Here is a 27,008-nt window from a genome sequence, read left to right as displayed (position 1 = left end):
TCTAATGCCCGGCCTGAATTATTTTCCCAGTCCGCCCCTGGCTAGGGATATGATGGTGTAGAGAGTCGGGGTTCGAGCCGAGGGGTGGGGTGGGTAGAAAGAGTGGCTGGGGGATGTGGGTGGTGGGAGATGTGTGGTGAGGAAAGGAACGCAGTGGTTTGAGGGGTGAGGGGGAGTGGCTAGGGGGATGTGGGGGGTTTAGGGTTATGACCATTTTCCATGTTGAAAATGATTGGCGATGTTGTTGAGGTACCCCCAAACATTGTGCCATAAGGCTGAATGGCCACAACAGCTGTGGGCTTCAAGGTATTTGTGCTTGTATGAGTCTGACAGAGATGGATGTTGACTGCAACTTTTGAATGCCCTAGGACGAGGTCTCTAGTTTGTGTTGCACGTTGTTTCATGAGGCTTTGATTTTGAAAAAATATATACGGTAGGCTATATATCTCACTACAATGAAATGGCTGGGGACATCACAAATGAATAGGCCTACATTTGGGCTCATTCATTGAATCCGCAATAGTCTCCGATTTCCAGTCGAAAACCTGCATGGGAATAGCATAAAATGGGCATGTCTGAGAGGGGAGACATTATCCTGATGTGAATGACCATACAAGTTATTTTCCCCCTTTCCCCCTTTTAAAAACACTATTTTACCCGTAGGAGACCTTTAAGGCAAATACTTGATTTGAAATGAACTCAAATCAGCTGATTACCTACGTTAGTTAGATGTGGGAGGGCTCAAATATGAGTGGAAGCCATCTTGAACGCTCGGTTTAGTCCGACAGACCCCTTGCAGTCAGCTAAAAATTGATGTCATCATAAAGTGAACCGATTGTTTCAGTCATCCGAGGTAAAGCTGTATGTTATTCGCAAGCTATGAAGTATACACTTTTAGCTACCTATCGGGTATTTTATTACATCGCTGTGAGTTTTGTGATTATTAGCGTTAACGTTAAACTGTTACTTCGCTATCGTTAGCAGGCAGCCCAACACGACATCGATGCAACTCGCTAGCGTTGGCTAACGTTACGTTAGGTGATGTTGGATAACGCGTTTTGTTAACGAAGTTGACTACGTTGCTGTCAGGTAATATTTGTAACCGACAGTTACAGAAATCCACTCGAAAACAAATGGCGAAGCTGGTGTCAACAGTAGCTATAAACTGAGCGGTGCCTTGCTGGTTAAACGTTAACCAGATCCTGGCTAGCAATTGGGTAGCTAGCTAACGCATTGCTAGCTTTAGCTTGATGGAAAGGTCCATGGCTAGCTAAATAGCTACGGCTAACGATGCCGTCTTTATCTAAACTTGGCACAAGTTCAACCTGGGGCCTAAAATAACGTCACCGACGTTGGTTTTGAGTTGTGTTGCTATTTAGACTTTGTTGGGATATCTTTAGCTAACAGATGCCGCAATGTGAGTTTGCTAACTTTTAATATTAGGCCAGCCGTCCACTTAAAATTAGTCACTTAACGCTAGCAAATACTCGGCTAACGTTAGCTAAATATCGACCTGGGGTTGATAAGGCTGTCCATTCCACAAATTGTCTAGTTATATCCTTCGAACCTCTTCGCATAACGGCAATGTTGACTATATTTCTAACCTTATTTCTCATGTGTTTCAGGGTTGGAAAAACCTGATAAAGGACGAAACGGCTGAGTTAAGCTAAACAAGATGGCTAGCTGAACAGTTGGCCAATACTTGGAAGCTAGCTAAGCGCTCCTGGTGTATGATTTTCCAGATAACGTCGACAATTCACATCTATGCTAAGCCCAAATTGGTTAAAAAAAAATACTTGCTTAATAATTTTCTTCAGCTTGCAAAGAAACATTTGTTTCGTGACACTTGGTGAGATGTTCCACAAAGAACAATACTATTGAGGAACCTGCTGAGACAACGATTTGAATCAATTGCATTTGGATAATTATTGTAATCTAAAGAGGGAAGGACAATCCTCAGATTGTTAGTAGTTCCAGTGGAGTGCACTTGCTTTCTCCAGACACTGTTGGAGGTTTCACTGCTATTCTATTGGAACGGACACGTACAGCTACGCAGACATGAGCACCGCCAGAACAGAGAACCCAGTGATTTTGGGCTTGTCAAACCAGAATGGACAACTTAGAGGCTCTGTGAAGCCTACTGGAGGACCAGGTGGAGGTGGAGGAGGACCTCAACAACATCAACTAAGCCAGATGAAAGGCTCCAGCACAATCAACAATGGTAGTTCCCAGCCAGCCCCTACAGCTAACACAGTCATCAAGTAAGTTATTTTAGCCAATGTCAAATAATTTGGACTTGAATTGCTTTTCCATTTTCTATTTATAATCTTGTAACCTGAGCACATGTCATAGACCATGCTGAAATGTCTACCTGTCTGCAGACATCAGGCATGATTTTCCATATTTTCTTACGTTTTGATATGCATAACACATTTTGTAATATAGAACCTAGTGATCAGTTTTACTATTAGGCTTATTGCTTACACCCACAGGCCTGGAGATGACTGGAAGAAAAATTTGAAATTGCCTCCAAAGGACATGAGGATGAAGACTTCGGTACGTAAACGATAGTTCTCCTTGGTATTCAGGAAAAAATCAAAATTGCAACTGCCATTCATTTATAAAATTATTATTGAATGAAGAAATCTCATAAAACTCAATAAATGTTTAATGATTTGCGTGCTTTTCTGCAGCCCCATATCGATCTCTATCATTTTAGACCTCAGTTTTCACTTAACCCCCGTTAACAATGTAAAGCCAATGTAGAATATTAAACACTAGCTGCGGTTACATGAGACATTTCCCCCCCAATTCTGAATGAAATCTATCTGAAGGAAGATTGCCATGCAAGTGTTTACATGAGCACTAACTACAATGATCGCATTGAGATGTGTGTTTACATGCTCCACAGTATGTAATCAGAATAAAAGTTTGACATGAATCCAGCACTCTAACGTGGCCTTACGTTTTTAAAAGATGGACCTGCTGCATCTGTTATTTATTTCTTTACTGTTCTTTCTGATGAAGCAACAGTTTTCTCAAAACATACGGCTCCATAAGTGTCAGAAAAATAAGTTGGTTTTGCCCCTACAATGATTGGGTCCATTTGTAATTTTCAACACTGTAAAGCAAAACTGGCACAGAGAGGCAGAGTCCAGACTTAATATATGGTCGTTACTGATGTTAACAACCATATATTAAGTCCGGACTCTGTTACACCACCCCTCTCAAATGGAATGAAATGTCATTCAAATCGGCCAGTGTATTCTGATCGAGGCATTGTGTGAGGCATTTTTATTCTGATTACAAGTGGAATAAAAGGCTCCATGTAAGCACAGGTAATGTGTAGCTCCAGTAAGTAAAACTCGCACACTGCAAGGCTCCAAGTTGAGTGTATTTATTTTACACTGGTAAAAAGGTTACGTTTCGGGGCAGCACTCTGACCTTCCTACGTAACCTTTTTACCAGTGTAAAATAAATACTCAACTTGGAGCCTTGCAGTGTGCGAGTTTTCCTTTTCTCATCAGTCTCTACCTCGAACTCTGAACCTGCCCTATTTAGGTTTTGGATGTGCGTGTCTCTCTTTCTCATAGCTCCAGTAAGTAATCTGATTACTCGGATGTCTTGCCTTGTTTGTAATTACTAATAAAACATGGCTGGCTGTTTTCACAAAAAACTGAATTGTTTTCTATGCTTATTTGTGTTGTAACCACTGTTTTTCTTCTGTTCAGTACTTGGAAGAATATGTTTCATGTATTGTAACTGTTATGTGGTAACTGTAATGGCTATAATGCCCGAGAAGAGTGCTATGATTATGGCACTTGCTTTTTAATGGTACATGACATAGGCTGCATATAGTTAATCACAGTCACTGTTGTACACATAATCATGGTAATAAAAAGCCTTAAGACTCACTCATTGCAATTGTTGCCATGGTCAAAGTACAAACACTTTCATTTTGTATCCAAGTTGAGTTTTTACATTCCTTCCACTCCAGCCTGAGTGGCAATTGCTACATTGGAGTAGAAGGCACAATAGATATTTTCGAGAAATATAGTGGTATATTGTGAAATATTGAATGGGAATGGCAATATTTTGTCATCCTTGCTAATTTCTGCATCGATTCATACGTCGATGTTGTCTACATGTTGGGAAGTGAACGCTCATTAATTTTCTCTGACTTTAATGGCAATTGCAGGATGTGACTGCAACGAAAGGCAATGAGTTTGAAGATTATTGCCTAAAGAGGGAGCTTCTCATGGGGATCTTTGAGATGGGCTGGGAAAAGCCATCCCCGATCCAGGTAAATTCAGAAACTTATTTATTTACTTAACACTTGAAGTGAATACTAGGGATGGGCGGGGGTACTCGAGTACTCGTTCATAACGTCAGTACTCGAGTAATGTTTCCGCTGTTCGGGTACTCGCCCCACCCCCCACCCATTTAAAAATGGTACGCACACATCCTCATGTGGATCCAGCTATACAGGCAGCATGGCTGTTTCAAACAGGCATATAACTGCACGGGCGTCAAGTCAGCCAGAATGTAAAAGTATGTCATCTGCTTTAGGGCTTTCAAAATAAAACCCTTATTGTAACATTGGCATTAACATTAATTTTGAGTAATGCTTTACAGCCACAGTTTCACTCGTAATCTTAACATCACGAGTATTTTCATACAAGGTTTGCTCCTTTGTTCGTTGAAATACCTTTTTCTCATCCAGCGTCCATCAATAAGCCATTTACTTTTGTTTAAGTAATATTATTTTGAAAGTTTTAACAGGAAGTTTCCCAGCTCATCACGAAAATTGACTGGTGGAGATGCGCTCCCGTTAACGACACGAGACAGATGCACGCTTCTCCACAACGCACCCCCGATAAAACTCATCGAAAACGTGGCACTAGTTTACTGACTACACTGTCGTCGTCCCATAACGTTAGCCACAAGAAATGTGGAGAACAAATCACTTTATTGCTTCATGGCGATCACTATTTAGCTGCAGCAAACGTTATGGTCACTGGTCAGTTTTCACTTTTTGGCAGAACACCTTGTAATTCGTGGATTTACGTTACTGTAACAGTGATCATAAAGCAGAATGGATTATATCGGACATGTATAGGCCTATTGGAAATGAGCCTTCTTCGCTTGTTTCACAAGTCTGCTCGGACGAAGCGCTAACCAATGCCATCCAACCACCGGAGGTCTGAGGTAGGGACAACAGCTGCAGCTAATGTCATCTAATTGTCCCTTTCCTCACAAAAAGTGCTACAGGTAGTGCTTTTTCCATGCAAAAATGCAAACGTTATGTGTCAACAGCCCCATCCACAGCAGATTTCCCCTGCTCCGTCGTTACCATAGCAATAGATATTTGAAATTAACTGCTTAACATAGCCAAACTTGGGTTAAACGTGTGTTTCTACACGGACCCCCAAAGCCCCCCAAACCCCCCCAAAAGTTTTTACTACGGTAGTTACTTTTTCACCGTGGTAAAATGTCCATACCGTCAAAGCCTACCTAAAAATAACTTAACTGTAAGGATCTGTTGCTACTGCTACTAGAAATATTTACTTAATTTCTTACACAGGAGGAGAGCATTCCCATTGCACTGTCAGGAAGAGACATCTTGGCCAGAGCCAAGAACGGAACGGGAAAGAGTGGAGCCTACCTCATTCCCTTACTTGAACGCATTGACCTGAAGAAGGACTGCATACAAGGTGAGGAAGCTGGTTTTCTGTCACAGTATACCCAGGGTAAATGTGAAAGGGGAGAGACTTGACTCATGTAAGTTGTCACTTGGTTGAATGAAGCCCCAATCAAAGCCACACTTTAAGAATATGGCTATTTTACCATGGGTGGTACAGAAAAACAAGCCTGTACAAAGCCAATGGTGCCCACCGGCATCCCACCTCAGCCAGCGTGTGCCCTCACTTTCTCATTGCATCACAGGGTCTGTTCGACCCTCTGACTCCCGTGTTGCAGCCATGGTATAGCCACGGACGGAGTCTCAGCCAACATTCTTAGTCATTGCCGCCCCCTCTAGAGGCCATGTGATGAAGCACATCACCTTTCCGTCCTTTCCGTTCCACCTGAAACACCTGACATTGCCGTGTGTAGTCCATGCTGCAGCTACGCTCGCACCTTGGAAAAAAGGTAGAATTGAATATGCCTATTGCCTACGGCTATATAGTCATGGTCTGTCTTTTATTTTTTGTATGTCGTCATTATTATTATTATTATTACTAGATAATCCTCTATTTGCTGCCCACAGTCTACTGAGTATCTAACTGCAAAGATTTTCTCAAATGGTGAAATTGTCACCTCAAGGTTTTATTGGACATTTGATACTTGCATGTCTTAATTGTTTGGGCATATCGTGTCGAGATTGTAATTGTTAATATTGTACAATTTGCTGAAGGCAGAGGCAGGCAAATGGACCTGGCTATCCTCATGATTGCTAACATAAATGTGTAGACTTGGTTCAGAGTTGATCAAAAAAAGAAAAAAGGGGGGGGAGGGGGTGAGGGAGGAAACTTAATTTCTATAGAACAATAATTGTGATTAAACTTCTAGGGCTGTCACTTTTTCCGAAAATAAAGTTTGAACGGACTTTAATTGATGCACAATTCTTTGGAATATATTCAAAGTTAATCCCCCTCGCGCGGACCATTAATTTCTAATTGATGAAGTCTGCTATACCGTTTGGCTGCACTGCTGCAATGCACATTTACAACAGAAGGACAGGCTAGCTGAGCTCTGCATGGGGCAGAGAGACACCAGCATGCCTGGATACAACAGCACGAGCACAGAGGCAGGTGACTGAAGCAGTAGGCTATCACTACCAATATTGAAAGTTGCAAAACATTTAATTTAATTTAATTTCTTTATTTATCTCGAACAATAAAACACAAAACAGTCAAAGATCAATCATAAACAAACACATTTGAATAATAATAAAAAATATCTGAAAGACAATAGTTATGTTAGAGAAGGAGCAGGAAGAAGCACAATGCTTATCTTATCCTGCCCCTACTTCAACAATGAGATTTTAAATCTTATATTTAAAATAAGTAAATAAAATAAGAAGCAATTTCACAAAAGCATTTACGGTACATCATCACCACCATCATGGTTATAAACATCTACATCAGGGGTCGGCAACAGGCGGCCCGCGGGCCAAAATTGGCCCGCCTCCGATAATATCTGGCCCGCCAGATGATTTTGCAAAAAAAAAAAAAACGCAACATGCAAGATACCCACTGAATAAGTGTCCAAATGTTCACGTCATTCTGGCCAATACTCCACTTCTGTTATAGCATTTCAGTCTGGAATATGGAATATCTTTCAATAATCTTTATGACTAAAAGGCTACATTGAAGTAGAAATTTAAATAATAAACTCATTGGTTTTGGATTTATTTAGCTTCAAGAGTGCATTTTTGTTTGTGTGACCCTCAACACAGGCTTTGAGAATCCCGGGCCACTTACTGATACTTATGTTTAAATTAACCCACTCATATTCTGGTTTATTTCAAGAAAAACATTTCGGCCAGTGGAAATTCTAATTGGCTGGTAACTTTAAAATCTAGCAGCCATATTGGCAGGTGGTCAAAAAAGTTAATTTCAAGCCCTGAGAGCAGGTGGTGACATAGGAGTGAATGAGAAAAGGATCAAATATTGGTGGTTAAGAGACTGAATAATGACATCACAACTGTTAATTTAAAATTAATATTCCTCTAAACCTGGCTTATTCAAATGCCCCAAATTTTCCGCGCTGGCGCCGTTCGGCCCCTCAGCAAAACCTGGTAGCGAGGACATTTTTTGTGGCCCTCTCTATCATCAAAGTTGCCCATCCATGGGTTACGGCATGACAATATTTGTTCGGCCCCCGGCAACAATCTGGGTTTCTCATGTGGCCCCCGATGAAAAATAGTTGCCTACCCCTGATCTACATGTTGTCATCATCACCAACATCATGACCATCATCACCAAATGATCACCTTCATCCCTCATTTCTGTATTTCTCAAAAATAATATTCTTATATTTCTTCTTAAACTGTAACATACATTTACATTGCCTGATCTCCTGATCCAATTCATTCCACAAAGCGACACCGCAGACAGAAATACACATACTTTTTAGTGTGGTACGAACACAAGGATGTTTTAAGTTACCTTTACTTCTTAGGTTATACCATACGTCTCCTTCTTTGGACAAGCTTTGGAGGTTTCCTGGGAGTAATTTCTTTTCTGCTTTAAACATTACTTGAACAGTTCTAAGTTTCACCAGATCTATGAATTTTAATGTTTGTGACTTTATGAAAAGTGGATTGATGTGTTCACAAAACTCAGCATTGTGAATAATTCTTAATGCTCTTTTTTGCAGTATGCATATTCTATGTGGGGAGCTCTTATAAGTGTTGCCCCACACTTCTACACAATAATTCAAATATGGCAATATAAGTGCACAATATAGAGTATACAATGTTTTATCATTTAGAATATTCTTAATTTTACTCAAAATTCCAATGCTCTTGGCCATCTTAGAACACAAATAATTTATGTGGGGTTTCCAGCTAAACCTATGGTCTAATATGACACCCAAAAACTTAAATTCGTATACTCTTTGTATCACCACTTTGTCAATTTCAATGTGAACATTAGCATTGGTTTTACGATTTCCAAATAACATACATTTTGTTTTGCTCAAATTCAAAGATAACTTATTAGTGTCAAACCAGTGTTTTAGCTTTTCCATTTCAGCAGTGACCACTGCAACAAATAACATTAATGTTACAGATCCTGACCCACAATGTGTGTGTTGAATTCAACTAGCAGGCAGAAAACTGACAGAATTACTGACGTGACGGATGTTAGATTTGTGTGGGGTGGGCTGTTTTGGAACCTAACATGACATTAAGGAGAGATACAAACACAGCAGCAGCCTATGTAATGGAGTGATTTCATTGAAACAGGCGAGTTGAATTCACAGTTGAAGACTTGTAACATTTCCCCTCGCATTGGATTGAAATCAGCAAAGAATGTGTAGTTTCTTCTTTCTCTTAACATTTTCACAACAGAACTGACTTCTGCTCCTCCTAACTGCTTCTAATGTTACTGCTTCTCTGAACTGGGCATTAGTTGCACTTTTTTTTTTTTTTTATCTTTTTCCAATATTTTATTTTTCAGGGTTTTTTTGGAACACAAAAGAGCAAAATCGAACAAACTCAGACACAGGGAAAAAGAAAAGGCATACATATATTTTATTACAAATTGTATTCAAACAATGTTAGTGAATATTGATATAAAAAAAGTAATTTAAGGACCATTTGAATGTCTGAAAGGGCAGTTCTCATGTAGCAATTGAATAGTGGCTTTGCACTCAAGAATAATGGCTTTTGACAGCTTTAGCAATTTACAGCGGCCCCATGTGAGGGGGGACATTGAGTGATAATTGCATTGGTATCATTGGTGCATCAGGATCTCCCTGGCAATTTCTATTCCTAATAGTCTTGGCTGTCTTGTTTATAGCCTCGAAAGAGCCTCATTCCTTTTGGCACGACTGAGCTGGCAAAGATTAGAGAAATGTGTGAATTTTATGTACTGTATTCCTCCACCGGCATTATGTTTTCTGGTTGTCCGACTGGCCGTCCGTCCTTCTGTCCCATGCTTGTTAACGCGATGTATTGAGGGAATTTCCTCAAATTTGGCTCAAATATCCACTTGGACTCAGGGATGCACTTATATTTTGGTGGTCAAGTTCAAGGTCACTGACGTCATGACCATCCATTCAAAGCTCGCCAAATTGATATCTCAGGAATGCCTTGATGGAATTTCTTCAAATTTGGTTCCAACATCCACTTGGACTCAAAGATGTACTAGTTAGATTTTGGTGGTCATGGGTCAAAGTTCAAGATCACTGCCCGTCCGTTGTCCATTCTCGTTAACACAATATCTCAGGAGCGCCTTGAGGGAATTTCTTCAAATTTGGCACAAAGAACCACTTGGAGTCTTGGACTCAAGGATGAATGGATTAGACTTTAGTGGTCAAAGGTCAATGTCACTGACCTCACAAAAGGCGTTTTTATGCATAACTCAAGAATTCAAACGCTAATTATGACATTTCACACAAATGTCTTTGTCTGTCTCGATAAAATTATGAATTCATGACATTTATATCCAAAAGTTCAAAGGTCAACTTCACTGACATAGGGGTGGGTATCTTTAGGATTTTATCGATACTACTGATACTGATACTGCTTATTGATACGATACTTATCGATAATGTCTATAATAATCATAATTTGGTCAAAAAAATAAAGACATGACATGAACTTACAACTTGACTTGTTGGCATTTGAGGCATACACCCGTGAGGTGGTTATTTGTAGTTATACGATACATTGTCCCCCTTTTAAAACTTGACTTCTTGACTATTTGTTTACACAGCTATGGGCATAGTGCCCACCAGAGAACTGGCTCTGCAAGTCAGCCAGATATGTATCCAGGTCAGCAAACACATGGGTGGGGTGAAGGTCATGGCAACCACAGGTGGAACCAACCTACGTGATGACATCATGAGACTTGATGAAACAGGTAAACTTGCCAAATTTCATAATTTGGGTTCCTATTGTTTGTTTGGAAAGAAGAGCAGTTTCCTTTTTCTTGGGCTGAATTATTATAGTCATTGTGAAGCAGCTGGAAAATTGGGGCTCTTCAAAAGTAAAATGATAGAATCCTAAGCACATGTGTTGGAATAGTCCCATTTATACACACCCAGCTTTATGGAAGATGCTAGACCACAGAGATTGTATGAACAGAATAGGGTGTTGGTAGGGTAGGTGGTGACCATCTTGCAGTGGAAATCATGTGACCTCTTTAGTGTATTTTTTTGTTTGATGGAGATGTTTTGTTTCTTAGTACACGTGGTCATCGCCACTCCTGGGAGGATTTTAGACCTCATCAAGAAAGGAGTCGCCAAGGTCAATCAAGTGCAGATGATTGTTTTGGATGAGGTGAGTTTCACTTTTTTGCCCATACCGCTCGCTGTGTCTGAATACAACTGCTTTGGACATGTTTGAATGTACCTCTTCCCCATGTCCTTGTGCTCAACAGGCTGACAAACTCCTGTCTCAAGACTTTGTCGTCATGATGGAGGAGATACTGAGCTACATGCCTAAACAGAGGCAGATTCTTCTTTACTCTGCGACCTTCCCACTCAGCGTGCAGAAGTTCATGGTACATTGTTATCACGTGTATTTGCTTCAAAATACTTTATCAGCTGGTACTGAGGGACTTCTTTCATCTTTTCATAAGGCCTGACTACGGTTAATGTGTCCTCAGAGCCGCTACCGCAGCCTGAATGTGAAAGTTAATAACATCTGTCTTCGCCTGGTTTGCAGAGCTCTTACTTGCAGAAGCCCTATGAGATCAACCTGATGGAGGAGCTTACCCTGAAGGGGGTGACTCAGTATTACGCCTATGTGACGGAAAGGCAGAAGGTCCATTGCCTTAACACGTTGTTCTCCAGGGTAGGTGCTCCCCGTGTGTTCATGTTCCTGTTTGAATTGCTTAATTTCATCTGTGTCACCCAAGAAGCACTGTAAAGATCTGTGGACGACCAACATTGCTGCAGGCTGTTGGTACAAATGGCAACTTTGCCAACTTTGTGCTTGGGTGGTAAAATATAGATAATAAAACTGATAGTTCCGGTCTTTGATTATGATTGGCTGATACACGTTCGAAGCCGTTGTAAAATACTCTTATTAAGGCACATCTGGCTGTGACCGCATCAAAGTATTACTGCGCCAAACAGCGTCTGTGTGTTGCTTGGCAACCATTCTGCTATGTCGCAGAATGGCGGAAGGACTACATTGCTTGGCGGAAGAGCGATTATTTGTTATCAATATTGCACATTTTGTTGCTGTGTTTATTTTATGAAACCTTGCCAGGTAGACTGTATGTTTAACTGTTTTATTAAAGCAATAAGCCCCAAGAGGCTGTGGTTTACAGTGATTTTACAATGGCTAATGGGGATGTGAGGCTAGCAACCACACCCCGTAAAAACCCATTTGCTACAGAAACCGCCATCACAGTTGGCGCTGTGTGGTTCACAGAGCCTGTTGGTGCTGTGTGGTTCACAGAGCCTGTTGGTGCTGTGTGCAGTCACAAGAGCCTGTTGGTGCTGTGTGGTTCACAGAGCCTGTTGGTGCTGTGTGCAGTCACAAGAGCCTGTTGGTGCTGTGTGCAGTCACAGAGCCTGTTGCTGATGTGTGCAGTCACAGAGCCTGTTGGCGCTGTGTGGTTCACAGAGCCTGTTGGCGCTGTGTGGTTCACAGAGCCTGTTGGCGCTGTGTGGTTCACAGAGCCTGTTGGTGCTGTGTGGTTCACAGAGCCTGTTGGTGCTGTGTGGTTCACAGAGCCTGTTGGCGCTGTGTGGTTCACAGAGCATGTTGGCGCTGTGTGGTTCACAGAGCCTGTTGGTGCTGTGTGGTTCACAGAGCCTGTTGGCGCTGTGTGGTTCACAGAGCCTGTTGGCGCTGTGTGCCATCACAGAGCCTGTTGGTGCTGTGTGGTTCACAGAGCCTGTTGGCGCTGTGTGTTTGCGGACCTATTAGGGCTGGCACGGATCACGGATAATCCGTGACCCGTACGGATCAGCCCCCACGGTTCGGAACGCGGTTCGGAACATCAATAGTCCGCGGACCCCCCCCCCCCCCCCCCCCCCTTCGTTTCATTTAACGTTTAATGTTAGTGTATGAGAACGCCCAGCGCAGCCAGACACAGACAGGCATAATCATGGCAAGCACAATTGAGCTTCCTCATCCCTTGTCGCTGCTGTAAAGTATGTCTGAAGGCTGTGGCTAGTGGCTACTAAAGACAGAGTCACACAAACTTATTTCAACACCTCTGAAAAAGCACAGGAATGCGATCAGCGTGTTGCGCGCTGCACAAGATAACGAGAGCCACAACACACACACACACGCGCGCACACGTTTCACAAACACATTATCACCGGACGGTGAAATGTTGCCTTAGGACACATAACAACAAAACAACACGTGGGGCCACTGAGTAGCTTAACGTAGCATCAACGTTATATTTCCAGACTGACCTGGTCTGGTCTGTAGGTCTGTACCCGTGTCATGTGACTGGTGCAAGCAACAGCCACGAAGTTAGGCATAGCAGTGCCACCTAAAACAGGAAGTTGGGTCGTTCTGCCTTCAGAGTAAAAGCATACATTGTGTCACTTATGAGAAAAAAATATTTTTTGAGCTGTGCAGGGCAACAAATGGTTAGAGAATTATAATAGTATTAAAAAAATCTAATCGAAAATCTAATTTTGAGAGAAAAAATCTGATATATATTTTTTTTTGCTGATCCGAAAAATCCGTGATCCGTGGCTCAAAATCCGTCACGCGATCCGATCCGTGGGTTTTCTGATCCGTGCCAGCCCTAGGACCTATGGTGAATAAGGAGGAGGTGGTTTTAGTCCCTCCACTTCGCGTCGGACCTAAGAACCCCCTTGCCTGTTGTAAACTCACTGTAAACCACAGCCACATGCGGCTTATTGCTAAATACGTAAATGCCTGAAGAGCGTCTTTGTTGCAAGTATGGGGGCATGGACTGTTGACTGACATAACTTTTAAACACTGCCATTAAAGGCTGTTAGACACCAAGAGTGATGCGAATAAACGCTAAGAAAATTCTGAATTTCAGATTTTTGCAGTTAACTCATTGAGTGCCAGCCACTTTTGGAGAACGGACGCTCCCAGTGCCAGAGTTTTCAGAGCGTTTTCAGTGATTTCTCGAGGCCCACAGAATATTGTGTGATATTACTATGTAAACACCGAACACGCACAAAGAACGAACTGGCTCTATTGTATCATCAGCAAAAAAAAGTTTATTGATACCATTTTCCGTTCTTTAGTTATGAGCCGGAGAAGATAGGTCGTTTTGAGCAAATACAGGCGTTTCAAATTATTAGCTGAGATATTCCGCCTTTTGTGAAATGCAGCATTTCAAGCACATTCACTGAGTCTGAAGATAATATTTTCTGATGTAGTGACGTGGTGTAGTTGTGTGATGCCCTGCGTGCCCCACCCCCCTCTCCCCCCCTCCCCTCCTCAGCTGCAAACTCCTCCCCACACTACACAGCCTCACGCACCCACTCTATTTTCGGAGTGCTCCGTTTGTGTGTGCCGGGCGGCTCCCAGCGCGATAGGGAAGAGCCAAACCGGACTGCTGAATGGTTTGGCGTCGGGTGCTGCTTTTCTGGTGGCTAATCGTGTGGAGAAACTAGACAGACAGACAGACAGAGACAGAGGGGCTCAGTTGTGTGCGCGGATTGACTCCTGTTCGCGCAGCAAACGTCAGCTCCAGACAGAGCAATCTATATGGCTCTGGCTGCAGCATGCATCGGTTTCTCTTTGATCACGGCTTTTTCCTCCTGTTTCTCAGGACCTGTCTCTAATCTGGAGAGCACTGTCGCCACCTAATGGGTTTGTAAAATAGGTTATAGACCTCCAATAGCTACAATATTTGTACAGGAGATGCAGAAGGCTTTGATCGACGTCCCACCGTCAAAAAACGCATTGGACGTCGAAAGACGTCCTTGGCACTCTACGTCACTATTTAATTGGACGTCGAAAGACGTCCATGGCACTCAATGAGTTAAGTGGGTTCTAAACAAACCATTGCAGCATGGAAAAATGGAGCAGTGACGACGACATGCTCTTGAGGAGAGGAGAGAGCATGGAGAGTTCCGTGCTTGGTACAGGAGCTGAAAGCACGGCTGCTTTCTGACCTACTTCAGGATGTCTGTGGGACAGTTTGAGTCCCAGAGAGCCCAGTGACCCAGAGCAGAGACTAGCCGTTGGTCTGGTGTAAAAGAGGGCCAGCAGTAATGAGTGAAATAAGTCTAGTTTGAACACCACAACGGTCGACATTTGGAGAACTCGGCACCGGTTGGTTCAAAATGTGTCAGGATGGGATAATTAAGCTAATATAGTGTTTTAGAACTGAAGAGTGATTGGTGTAATTTCATGGTCAAAAGTTATTGATTTCCCTCTGACCAAGTTTTTATTTACTTGAGATCAATGAGCTCTTTTTCAAGCAAGACCTGGCCAAAATGGCAGCATTTAATAAACAAATAAACAAGACAAAGACACAACACAGACAAGAACATAAAGGACAATGTTTCTAGGTGTGACTGTCCTGTGGTTACCAATACGCACAGACTGATATGGCCAACCTTTGTAGCCGCCTGTCTGGTCATCGCTCCACCATGGTATCGTTGCCCACACGTTATTTTGCCACACCAATTAAACAACACATGTTTGGTGTGCCATGGCTGTGCTTGTTTGGTCAGATTGAACATGTTCAATCTCTGTTTACTAAACACAGACACTGTTTAGCCCATGGCACTCTAAGCAAACATTCTACAACAACTGCAAACATTCATGTTGGCAGTGTGTGTTGGAGAACATTTGATCGGTGTGCCATGGGCTTATGTAGAACTGTTCATGTCGCAGGTGAAAACTCTCAAAACATCAACCTTCATCCAGAAAAATATATGCTGCAATTTTGCTCAGCAGAATTTCACCGTTAATATGCACGGTTGCGTTGACTGGATACAGGTTTAAAAAATATTTTGAGTGCGGATAAGTCACTCTTGGTGTGTAAAGAGCTTTTCATAAATGGATCCAGCTTGGGAACATAACTGCACATACAGATGAAAATCTAATGTCTGTCTATATAAAAAACTTTTTGCAGGTTGTACCTCTTCATAGCACTCAAAACGTATTGGCATATGGTGTTTTTTCTTTGCCCTCAGCTCCAGATCAATCAGTCAATAATCTTCTGCAACTCCTCCCAGAGAGTGGAGCTACTGGCCAAGAAGATCTCCCAGCTTGGCTACTCATGTTTCTACATCCATGCCAAGATGAGACAGGTCAGGTGCCTCAGGAGCACTGCTAAGTAAATGGCTGGTTATTGGTGAATGTGGCGTCTAAATACACGTTTTCCTTTTGGCTCTACAGGAGCATCGCAACCGTGTGTTCCATGACTTCAGAAATGGCCTGTGCCGGAATCTCGTCTGCACTGGTAAGTGGTGGAGCTGGGCGGCAGGTACCTTTCACTGTCAAATACATTAAGGGCGGTGGTGTGCTGTCGTCGTCTAAGGCTACGTTCACACAGCCATCCTTAGTGCTTGAATCTGACTTGATGCTCACATCTGATTTTTTTGTGTGGCTGTTCACACAGACTTTTTAAAAGTGGCCCATATCTGACTCCAGTGTGAACAGATCACGGACATGAAGTGACCCGCATGCGCACAAGAACAACAATAACGTCACACGCACTGCTGTTCTACGTAAACCCGGAAGAAGACAGCAGTAAACATGGCGGTAGCTGACAATGTTTCATCTGTTGTTCTTTTAATACATCCATGGTTGTTCACGGTTTAATTTCAATGCCCGCGTGTTGGTCCTCCCCCTCCCTCCTCCCGCCAGCGCAGAATAGTGACGAATGTCACTCTGGAATTACGTAAAATTCACATTGAAGTGGTGGACGCTGCCAGGAAATTTTTGGATATTGAAGACATTTCGGGAGATGACTTGACGAAAACGCTGAATGAAGCATTCACTTCGGCCTAGACGACTGGTCTGGGCCACAGTATGGATATTGGGGTGAATGGGCACATTTTGGGTGGACACTTTTTATTGATATTGTATTTGCACTATAGTTTTAGCAATTTTTTTTTATTTTATTTAACCTTTATTTAACCAGGAAGTCACATTGAGGTTGAAACCTCTTTTACAAGTGAGACCTAGCCAAGACAGGGTCAGCAACGTGAAAAAAAACGTAACATGACAACATCAAGTTACAGACACACAGCAACATAGATGGGACTAAAACAAAACATTAACAGGACTGCATAAATCACAACACAGCTACAATAATTACAACGAAAGCACCTAAAAGCAACAACATTAAGTTACAATGTAGATAAAACAACTAAAATTACAATGGCTACAGTGAAAATAAAAATACAAATAGCAATACAGTAGGTGGCGGTAATGCACCATTTAAGGATGCCAACTGCCATAAAACTCAACAGAAGAAGAAGAAGTCACATTGAAGCATTAAGTCAGATATGGGCCAGATGTCTGTTCATACCGGAGTCACTTTCAAAAACATCAGATTCAAATCTGATGTTTTACCACATTTGAAAGTAGCCCAGGTCGTCTTAAAAAAAGTCACTTTCAATGTGACTTGTACTGTTCACACAGTCATGAAAAAGACTGATCTGAGTCACTTAGGGTGGAAAAGATTAGATTCAAGCACTAAGGATGGCTGTGTGAACATAGCGTAAAATAACTGCTAAGAAGTGATGCAGTACTTTATCACTGATAATTAGCCTGGGTAAACCCAGCCTCCACGTGACCTCTATCTATGTGCCATCAGTCACAAGAGTCTGGACGCTGGACCATTCAGAGCGATTTCTGCGGACGAGGAGGGGCGGTTGTACCTCCCTTGATGGACCACTCCATCAGCCAACCAGCTTGGCACACAGAGCACATGCGCAGTGCAACAGATGGCGTCATCACTCAGCTCGTCATCACTTTATTATTAGCAAAGAAGCTAACACTACACATTCAGTACTGCTAGCACGCGGTGGCTACCACCAATGTGAATGATTTTTGCAGGTTTTGCAAGAAAAACCTTCCGTTTTATATATAATAAAGATTCATATTTTTCTCAGTGGCCTGGACACATTTACGTCCGTGATACCGGGCGAAATGGTCTGTGGGGTTCTGTGGTGATTAGCTCATGTCTTTGTAGCATTGATTATGATTATGATTTAATTCATTATGGAAGATACATGTTGGTTTAACAGATGCAAATAATTTCGTACATAGCCTCCATGTAAAGTAACGCTATGGGCAGACCATTTGGGCTCTATAACTTTATGTGACGATCACGTTTCAATAAATATAGTTTTTTGCAGATTAATGCAGTTTAATGCTCTTCTGTATTGGACATTTAAAGCTGATACACACTTGTCTTGGGGTAATTCCACCAAGCTCGATCAGTTAAGAATATGGCTAATGTGTCATTGGAAAACATTTATCGATAGAGTGTAACACTTAACACAATCAAATGTGTAGTCACTTTTTCACAGCAATACTGTACAGTGTTAATGTATCTTCGGTTGGTGTGCCTCGTGTCCTCTGGTCCAATCTTCGGTTTGTGTCATAGTTCGTGTTCACTCGACATCAACAATCTTTATTACCGTATATATCACATCTGATCATTTTATCCAACCTGCCTCTGACCAGACAACTAATGGGCTCCTTCTGCTTCATATTGCGATACATTCAGGTAGCCTACATGATTTTCCGAAATACATAGCACAATAACAACAAGGCTATTTGTTGGCAATGTTTATTGACAAAAGCATTAAAACAAGCAAATAACAATATAATTCTCCGGTCACTGGCAGATAGATCACTGGCAGACAGATGCGTACAAATAGTTCAAAACCTCTCAAAGTCTCAAAACGGTTGGCTTTTGGCTTGTGTTATATCTTATGATGTTGAAACAACTCATCAGCAGCAGTATTAACCTGCACAGTAGCCTAACAGGTTAACGTTATAATCTCAGGAGAGATTGAGTAGGCTAAATAAACCACATGAGAATTATCGTTAACGTTACAGCATTTAATAACGTTAATTTTCGTGTACCCGATGCCAGGATATTTCGCCACTTTGTTTTCATCAAGTTCTCTGGACTTGCATACACAAGCTCACAGCGTCCATGTAAATCCTCATCTTTATCATTCTCCCCACCGATCTGCAAAGCCTTGATTCCCAGATTAGAAGCCTCGCGTATCTGGTCCTCCATTAGCGCATTTAGCGGCGAGACAACAATAACAAACTGACAGCTGTTTTCACTTGAATTTCCTCAACGTAATTGCATAGCCATATAGCTAGCCATATAGCTAGCTCCGTAGCTATGCTCTAGAGAGGCCACATGCTAATGGCTAGTAGTGCAGCAGCCGCCGCAGCTATTACGTCATTGACAAAGACGCACTCTCTGATTGGCCGATCACGGCAGGAGCTGATTTCGCAGAAATCGCTCTGAATGGCCCAGCATCCAGACTCTTGTGACTGATAGCACATAGATAGAGGTCACGTGGAGGCTGGGTTTACCCAGGCTAACTGATAATAACACACTTGCTGTACAGTTTCGAGCGCACAGGCTCTTCATCAGACAAAGAGAAGAGCTCCAATGCATATGTTACAGCAGTGTAGGTGTTGATAAATACTGTAGGAGCATTAGCCATGTGCCCACTTAGTTTGCTTTGATTCACCTTCATCTTTGAAAGGTTACAGACATAGGTCTGACCTAGCAAAGTCATAAGTAAAAGCTTATACCAAGCCCCATGTGGCAGATAGAATAGCAAATCATAATCAGGGCAATGTGTTCCTGTGACCTATGTAGGCTTTGTCAAAACACCTGGCCAGATTACGCCCAAACTCCTTGATTGAGAAATTAGGGCTGTAAGAAAATGATCAGAGGCTAGACCGTTGAGTTTCACAACACACTCTGAATGCGAGCCCGAAGCAAAACAATGGCGCTGTATCAAGCAAGCTCTTGATCGGTTGCTTGTTAGGCTGGTTCTACAAAGTCTTAGGTCGCTTTCACTTATAAGCTGTTTAGTCCGCTTTAACTGCGCCAGAGTTCGTTTCCTCGGATAGTTCGGATCGTTTGGGATGGTGTGAAAGCGCAAACGAACTCTGTTGCGGAACAAACAAACGAACTCTGGCACGCTTGAAAACGTGGGTCTCGGTTCGCTTCCAAGTGAACCCTGGCGCGGTTCGTTTGTTGTGTGAAAGCAACCCGGACTAAACACAAGAGCGCCAGTGCATCTCATGCACTCATGCAGTGCATCATGAGTAGAAGACGGTAGAACTTAGGGAGCAAAACAAACACTGCGTCGTGACATACGTTGTCATAACATCACATTTATCAACAGCTGGCCCCGGTTTGCCTATCTCCTTCGGTACATAGGCTACTCTCATCTGTAGAATGAAATGTTCAACAGCTTGCTGCCTCATCTGCTGCTCATATTGGGCACATTCTTGTTAAATAATTATTTGATAGTAAAACCAGAAATCCCAATATCGCAGGTGGTGTTGCTCCATGTCCGAGTTTTGCGGATTCACTTGTGTTGTTCAGTCAGCCCACAGCCAGGCTAGAAGCCAGAGGAGAGATTTCCCTTCTCTATTCTGTCCAATAGACGAGTGACAGTTTCGACCACGTGACATTGTTTAGAAAGTTTGGTGCGCTTGCTGTGTGAAAGCGAACCAGACCAAATGAAAATCGCAACAATGTTGCAACTTCATCGCACCGAGTCCCCCAGCTTATATGTGAAAGCGACCTTAGGGTGTATTCACACCTATCTCGTTTGGAGCAGTTGTTCCGAAACAGAGAGCATTTTCCCCCTTGGTGCGGTTCGTTTGGGGGAGTGTGAACACAGCAATCGCACTTGGATGCGGGACAAAACAAGCGGACCGAGATCGCCAAGAAAGGGTGGTCTCGGTCCGCTTTAAACGAACTCTGGTGCGGTTCGTTTGTGGTGAGAACGTGATCCGACCTCGATCCGCCACAACTGCAGTAAACGGTGCGCATTTTTGGATAAACCAGCTGCCGTAGTCAGCTGCGCTGTGCGTAATGGCCTGAAGAACGAGCATTTTTATCTTTTAAAAACAACATCTTTCAGATCCTGTTTTGGCGAATTGTGACTTGCATGGATAAACTTTGGAGGATTTTTGGATCATCACATCAGCAGTTTGAACTCAATCAACTTACCTCGGACCATGGGAAGCAACGTTAATGTGTTGAATCTCTATGGATTTTGCCTGTAAATTGTGTGCGGTGTGCTGCTGCGCAGCGGGTGCTGCTGGCTCCCTGCCTCCCTCCCTCTCTCTCTCTCTCTCTCTCTGGTCTCCATTCAATAAATGAAAACAAGTTGTGGTAATCAGAGCCAGCCTTCTTTGTGATAAGATTGTCTGGTTCAATCAGACAATCAGACTGATTGCATGTCTTCCTCGAAATGTCGGTTATTATTAAATTATTTATTAATATTTTATTCCTGACAGGACAGGTGTTCATATAGCCTATGTCTCGGCTAATCCTCGTCTCCGTGATAGTAGCCCAATAGCAGAATTTGCGAGGGTCTTTGATCTTCTATCTCCAAATTCCCGATAGCCTAAATAGGCTAAATAAATACATAGGCTTACATAGCATACATTAATAAATAAAGAACTTTCTCCCTCTCTCTCTCCCGATCCCTCCCTCTTTCTTTCTCTCTCTCTCTCTCCTCGCACGGCACACGCCCGACATAGCCTACAATGTAGGTCTAACAAAACGCATTCTTATAATCATAATAGGAAAATCTCTGGGAATTATTTTTTCCATCCCGAGAGGCTATTAGCCTATCAGAGTGTCTGCTGGCCAATCCAGGAAGTTTGACAATACTATTTGGACCGTTTCATTTGTGCCTGTGTGAACACAAACGAACCAAGGCACAAATGCAACAATTGTATCAATTAAGTACCTGAATCGGAACAAAGCAAGCGACCTACAGGTGTGAATACACTCTTAGTGTCTAAACTTCAAACGGGGTTCCGCTCCACAATTGCTCAACTGCGGCGCTAGAAATGAAAGCGAAATGCGCAATACTTCTAGTTCACATTATTTTGACATGTACGATTTTTTTAAATGGTCAGTGCACATCACTAGCATGTCATCACATCTTTAGTGAAAAAAAAATCCTAAATGTTTGTATTCTGCAGCTGCTTAACATTTTGGTGCTAGCTTTTGTTCTCTGCTCTTCTGTTTCATATAGACCTTTTCACAAGAGGAATTGACATTCAAGCTGTGAATGTTGTGATCAATTTTGACTTCCCCAAGCTGGGGGAAACGTACCTTCATCGCATCGGGCGATCTGGTAAGACCCCAGTATTTTAACTCATGAAGATTCTTCTGATGCAACAAAATTATTTTCAACATACCTTTGACCTCCCCCTCCCTCTTCATGTCCAGGCCGCTTCGGACACTTGGGTCTGGCCATCAACCTGATCACCTACGATGATCGCTTCAACCTGAAAGGCATCGAGGAGCAGCTTGGGACAGAGATCAAGCCGATCCCCGGCATCATCGACAAGAGCCTATATGTGGCAGAATACCACAGTGAGAGCGGCGAGGAACTCAAGCTGTGAGCAAGTGAGTATAGAAACATTGCCTACCTGCATCCACACAAATACCTTGATATTAAGCCACTTTTGACAGTGTAGCAAAGCCACAGACTGCACCATAATATAGTCATTCTAATTGTTTAAGGTCACACACACTAAGCATGAATTCTAGTCTCAGTACTCATTCATTATCACTGGGAAGCAGGGTTGTGTAGGGAGGAGGGCGAACGTCCTTCGACTGCAGGGTTTGGGTTCAAGCCCCCGTAACGGCACGCATCTGCTCTGAAGTGCCCTTGAGCCAGACTCTAAATCCCCACCTGCTCCAGTGGTGCTGTCCTTTATCTAACCCTTCTGACAAGAGAGCATCAAGAAAGGACATTCAAAAGGGAACAATAGTATTGCTAGTTGATTTGGTGGATGGTTGTTTAAGCATGTACACAACAGAAAGTCTGCCCATCTTAGTTTTTGACCTAACAACTGCACTACTAATAGTGCTAAAACTATTTTAGTCACTCGATTTATAGTCGATCGACAAAATGTATATCTGTGCTGGCGGAATGGCGGGAACGTCACATAGGATTAATATGACTGCAATTTGATAGGACAGCATTGCGTGTAGCCTACAGGCAGGGAGTCGCATCAACACGCACCAACTCAATGCTCACAATATTGTATGAAAATGGGAATGTTGAAAGTACTCATCTGCAACACACTTATTGGTGGCAGGCAGTGTGTGTAACTCAGCTTCACTCTTCTCTAAGGCAGTGTGTGTAACTCAGCTTCGCTCTTCAGTGTGTGTAACTCAGCTTCGCTCTTCAGTGTGTGTAACTCAGCTTCGCTCTTCAGTGTGTGTAACTCGGCTTCGATCTTCAGTGTGTGTAACTCAGCTTCACTCTTCAGTGTGTGTAACTCGGCTTCACTCTTCAGTGTGTAACTCGGCTTCGCTCTTCAGTGTGTGTAACTCAGCTTCACTCTTCAGTGTGTAACTCAGCTTCGCTCTTCAGTGTGTGTAACTCAGCTTCGCTCTTGAGTGTGTGTAACTCAGCTTCGCTCTTCTCTAAGGCAGTGTGTGTAACTCTGCTTCGCTCTTCAGTGTGTGTAACTCAGCTTTGCTCTTCAGTGTGTAACTCAGCTTCACTCTTCTGTGTGTGTAACTCTGCTTCACTCTTCAGTGTGTGTAACTCTGCTTCACTCTTCAGTGTGTGTAACTCAGCTTCACTCTTCTGTGTGTGTAACTCTGCTTCACTCTTCTCTCTCTACAGATCGGGCCATCCTCCATTCCCATTTGCACCTCCTTTTTCATCCCCCCAAACCCCCCCCCCCCCCCTTTCCCCCCTCTGTTTCTACCGTGTCTGGACATTTTTCCAAATCTTTTCTTTTTTCTCGTGTACAGCTTCAGTCTGTCTTCCTTTTTCGGATGCCACCATAAGGAACGTGTATTTTGATGGAAACGTTTCGGAAGAACTCGTGTCCCTTTTCGTAGGGCTGTCTGCTGCATCACCACCCCCTGCAGGTCTGTCTGCTGCACCACCACACCCTGAAGACATAAGCACTGGGAGGAAAGGCCCACGTCGAATAGATATCAATGCACATCTTGTCGATTCATATCCACAAACGTCGTAGTGCCAGCACCAACAGACCCTTATCTTGTACCCTCCATTCTCCACCTCTTTTATTTTGAGAGTTTTTAGCAATTTGTATCAAGTGCCTTAACAAGCAGTATAACTTGTTCTGAAGTAATAACCCTTCGTCCTACATCATTTTGCTCACTTAGTACCACAAAAAACACATTCAGCTAACCGAAAATTTATTTCACTTATTTAATGTCCAACTGCCTAGGTGAATTCATAACTGCTTTTAAGTCGGGTCATCAATTTGTTGGGAATAGAGATTGTTAGGACGGGCTGGTCTGAATGATCTGTTTGCTGGCTTAGCTGCACACAAGTCTGGCTGCTACATGAGGACAAACTTGGATTTTCCATGGACAGAGATGCTGGATTTCTTCTCCAAGAGACAGCCAGAGACTGTCCAGTTGCTTGTGAAGAAGCATGTGCTTCTAAAAAGAACCCGGGCCCTTTCCTCCTCCGTCTTCATTATCGGAACACTAAAAATTGATGAGCACTCTGCAGCCTCTCCAAACCCTGCGTCATGAGGATTCCTGTTTTGGTGGAGTGTAAGGGGAAGCAAAGCTATTTTGTTTTTTTGTCCTGTGTCGTTTTACCTTCCTATGGATGGCCATACTTTATCCTGCGAGATGTGCGGCCGACATGTGGGCCGCACTGTACACCTTGTATATACCTTCATTTTAAGATTGTTTTAAAACAAGTTTGAAAGGCTGGCTGACAAAGCTTTTTTTTTCCCCCTCTCCTCGTTGGCACTGGAGACCGTTTCCTTAACTGCCAGTTTCTTTGTGATCTGCAATATTGGCTCGTGAATTTATTTATAATTTTAGAAATTGCAGACTTAATTAGGATTTACAACATTTGTGTGTGTCTGCCCCGAACATGTTTTTGGAGGTAGAGTTCATCACGGATATGTTTTAGACCATCCAAATTTGATGGTGAGTGCAATTAGTCAAGAGCTGCACTAAAACAGATTGTTGATTGTTTAAATTATTGCCCTCAATTACTCAACTTCTGTTACCAGTGTTAACAAGTCTCCATTCTAGACTGATGGCTTTGTTAAAGCTCATGCATTTGACTAATGAATTATTTCCGTTGTCACCAGCCTTAACTTGTTAAACTGACTCATGAGACACTCAACGGGGATCTCCAGTCAAGTGAGTGTTAAAAGAGAAAATAATATTCTATCATGTAGTAGTGCTACTCGCTGCAGTGCAGCTGAATTGGCGGAGAGAATTTCGGTTTTCTGGGGAGGTATTAGCTGTTAACGTTGATCTAGGTGCCCTTTTAGCACAGCTACATTACTTCACAAATGTTTGGGAGGAAGATGTTTCCCCCCCTTGGAGAATGTTGGCCTAATGTATCAAAAAGAACCATCTGACCTAAAATGTAGCAGGAAGTAATTCTCTGTGCGTTGCAAATCAGCTGGCTTCGCTAAAAGCAGTTGACAAAAGATGCTGCACAAAAACAAAACCTTAGCAGGGTGGGCTGCACTTATGTTAAGTACAGAGATATGGGTTCAGGCAATAACACTGGCTGCACTGCTTACAGCCCAAACAGGGAAGAAGTGTAAGGCGGTGTGGAACATGTTGGGAGGGATGGGGAATGGGCATGAAGGATTACGAAATTGCCATGAGGTGGGCTGCTTGTCAAATGTATATCTGGCGGCCTCGCACTGCTGAGTGTATGGCTTTCACTTCGGCCCTGGATTATATATGATATTTTGGGGTATTGTGGGTACTATTGCGTGTGGTATTCTTATGCAAAATAATTATCCTGGTTTAGCATTAAGGTTCTCTGACCATTTGTTTGGTCAGCCAGAGCCTTTCTGCGAATTAGGCTCCCTTTAACACCAAGATGGTGAGATGCTCTTTATTTTTACCTGGTTCTAATCAATGAGAAGTATTGCACATTTATTTTGAGCTCTTTTAAGACTACTTTGCAATGTGTCAGTTAATATTTATCATTGAATTTCTCATTGGTTAAGACTGCGATCCCTGTTCTCTCAATTCTATTGTAGTCCCCCAAATGCTTACAGTAATTTGGCCTTTTTTTCTTTTTCTTTTGGGAGGGGGGTGGGAGCGGGGAGGGAGTAAATCAATCAACGTTAAAGTAAGAAATTATGCATTAGATGAGTGAACAGGGATCTAATCTCAGGCACATGGCAGCTGTCTGTTTCTCATCAGCCCACTGAAGTAGTAGCCACAGCGAATTCAAGATTTAGCTTCATGCTACTTTTTGAAAGGATGTGGCTTCGGTTTCAATGGCTGTGGTTATGAGTATCTTGAAGACTGAGACGAGAGCATCTTGCCCCAGATTGGGTGACTTTAATTGGCTCGTTTGTTAAAGTAGATTGTCTCAGTCTTTAAGATAGTTTTATTTTACTTTTTATTTGTGGGGTGGGAAATTAGTGTATTTGCTGCCCTGATGCAGATATTAATCCAACCTTGATATGGATTTACACACGACCCAGCTGTTTGTGTATGATTTGGCCTGTCCATCACTTGCCTATCAAGGAGGTTTTGAGAGAAGTCCTGTTGGGGTTTCTCTCAAAATTGATGCATCAGTAAATTTCCTGGGGGAGGGGGAGGGGTAGGGGGAGGGGCCCTTGGGCATTTCTAAACAGGACAACATGATCCAAGGATCCAAAAGTAAGGTTCTGGGTATGAAAAAGTTTGAAAAAAGCTGGCCTTATATTTGGATTTAATTTTCGTTTCAAATGTGGTTTCAATGGAATAGACCTTGCTTAAAGAAAACCCAAATTTAAGTAAAGAATTTAAAACCTGCCCTTTCTTTTTAATGGAAATTTGGCCGTTATTCAATTGGTAACTTTTCAGTGAAGCGAGTTTTACAGTGGACTTGTGCTCCAAAGATGTCATGTTATTATTGGACGTGATTTAAAGTTTTTGTTGAAAAAATAAAGCTCACTGAAATTCATTGTCTCCGTTTTTTTCCCGGGGGTGGGGAGGGGGGTGTATTTAACTTGTTTACTTGTTAATGTAAAAATGCATTTCCTATGGGAATAATAATAATAGATGGGGCTTATATAGCGGTTTTCCATAGCTCAAAGAGGCTTTACAGTACACAAAAACTAAACACTGGGGCGGGGGAGTGACAGTGAACAT

General features: G+C 42.6%; 1 protein-coding gene across 1 annotated transcript; it reads left to right on the top strand.

Moving 5' to 3' along the window:
- Nucleotides 1–781: 781 nt before the first annotated feature.
- Nucleotides 782–26,820, top strand: ddx6 (DEAD (Asp-Glu-Ala-Asp) box helicase 6). Its single transcript, XM_083636920.1, has 14 exons — nt 782–853; nt 1,626–2,261; nt 2,493–2,556; nt 4,199–4,303; nt 5,585–5,714; nt 10,446–10,592; nt 10,917–11,011; nt 11,112–11,234; nt 11,399–11,527; nt 15,832–15,948; nt 16,037–16,100; nt 21,913–22,014; nt 22,110–22,289; nt 23,524–26,820. Exons 2-13 carry the CDS (start codon nt 2,059–2,061, stop codon nt 22,283–22,285), a joined length of 1,455 nt encoding a protein of 484 aa, XP_083493046.1. The 5' UTR covers nt 782–853; nt 1,626–2,058; the 3' UTR covers nt 22,286–22,289; nt 23,524–26,820.
- The last annotated feature ends 188 nt before the right edge of the window (nt 26,821–27,008 follow it).

This window comes from Poromitra crassiceps (genome assembly GCF_964638095.1).
Source record: "Poromitra crassiceps genome assembly, chromosome: 5".
In the NCBI taxonomy this organism is placed as follows: Eukaryota; Metazoa; Chordata; class Actinopteri; order Beryciformes; family Melamphaidae; genus Poromitra; species Poromitra crassiceps.
The sequence above is the reverse complement of the archived record's forward strand: the minus strand, read 5'-3'. Positions and strand labels throughout refer to the sequence as shown.

Excerpts from the sequence above, each read along its gene's own strand:
- ddx6 (XM_083636920.1), top strand. The coding sequence starts at position 2,059 with ATGAGCACCGCCAGAACAGAGAACCCAGTGATTTTGGGCTTGTCAAAC. Across the intron at positions 10,593-10,916 it reads CATGAGACTTGATGAAACAG|TACACGTGGTCATCGCCACT; the intron begins GTAAACTTGCCA and ends TTTGTTTCTTAG. Across the intron at positions 15,949-16,036 it reads TCCATGCCAAGATGAGACAG|GAGCATCGCAACCGTGTGTT; the intron begins GTCAGGTGCCTC and ends TTGGCTCTACAG.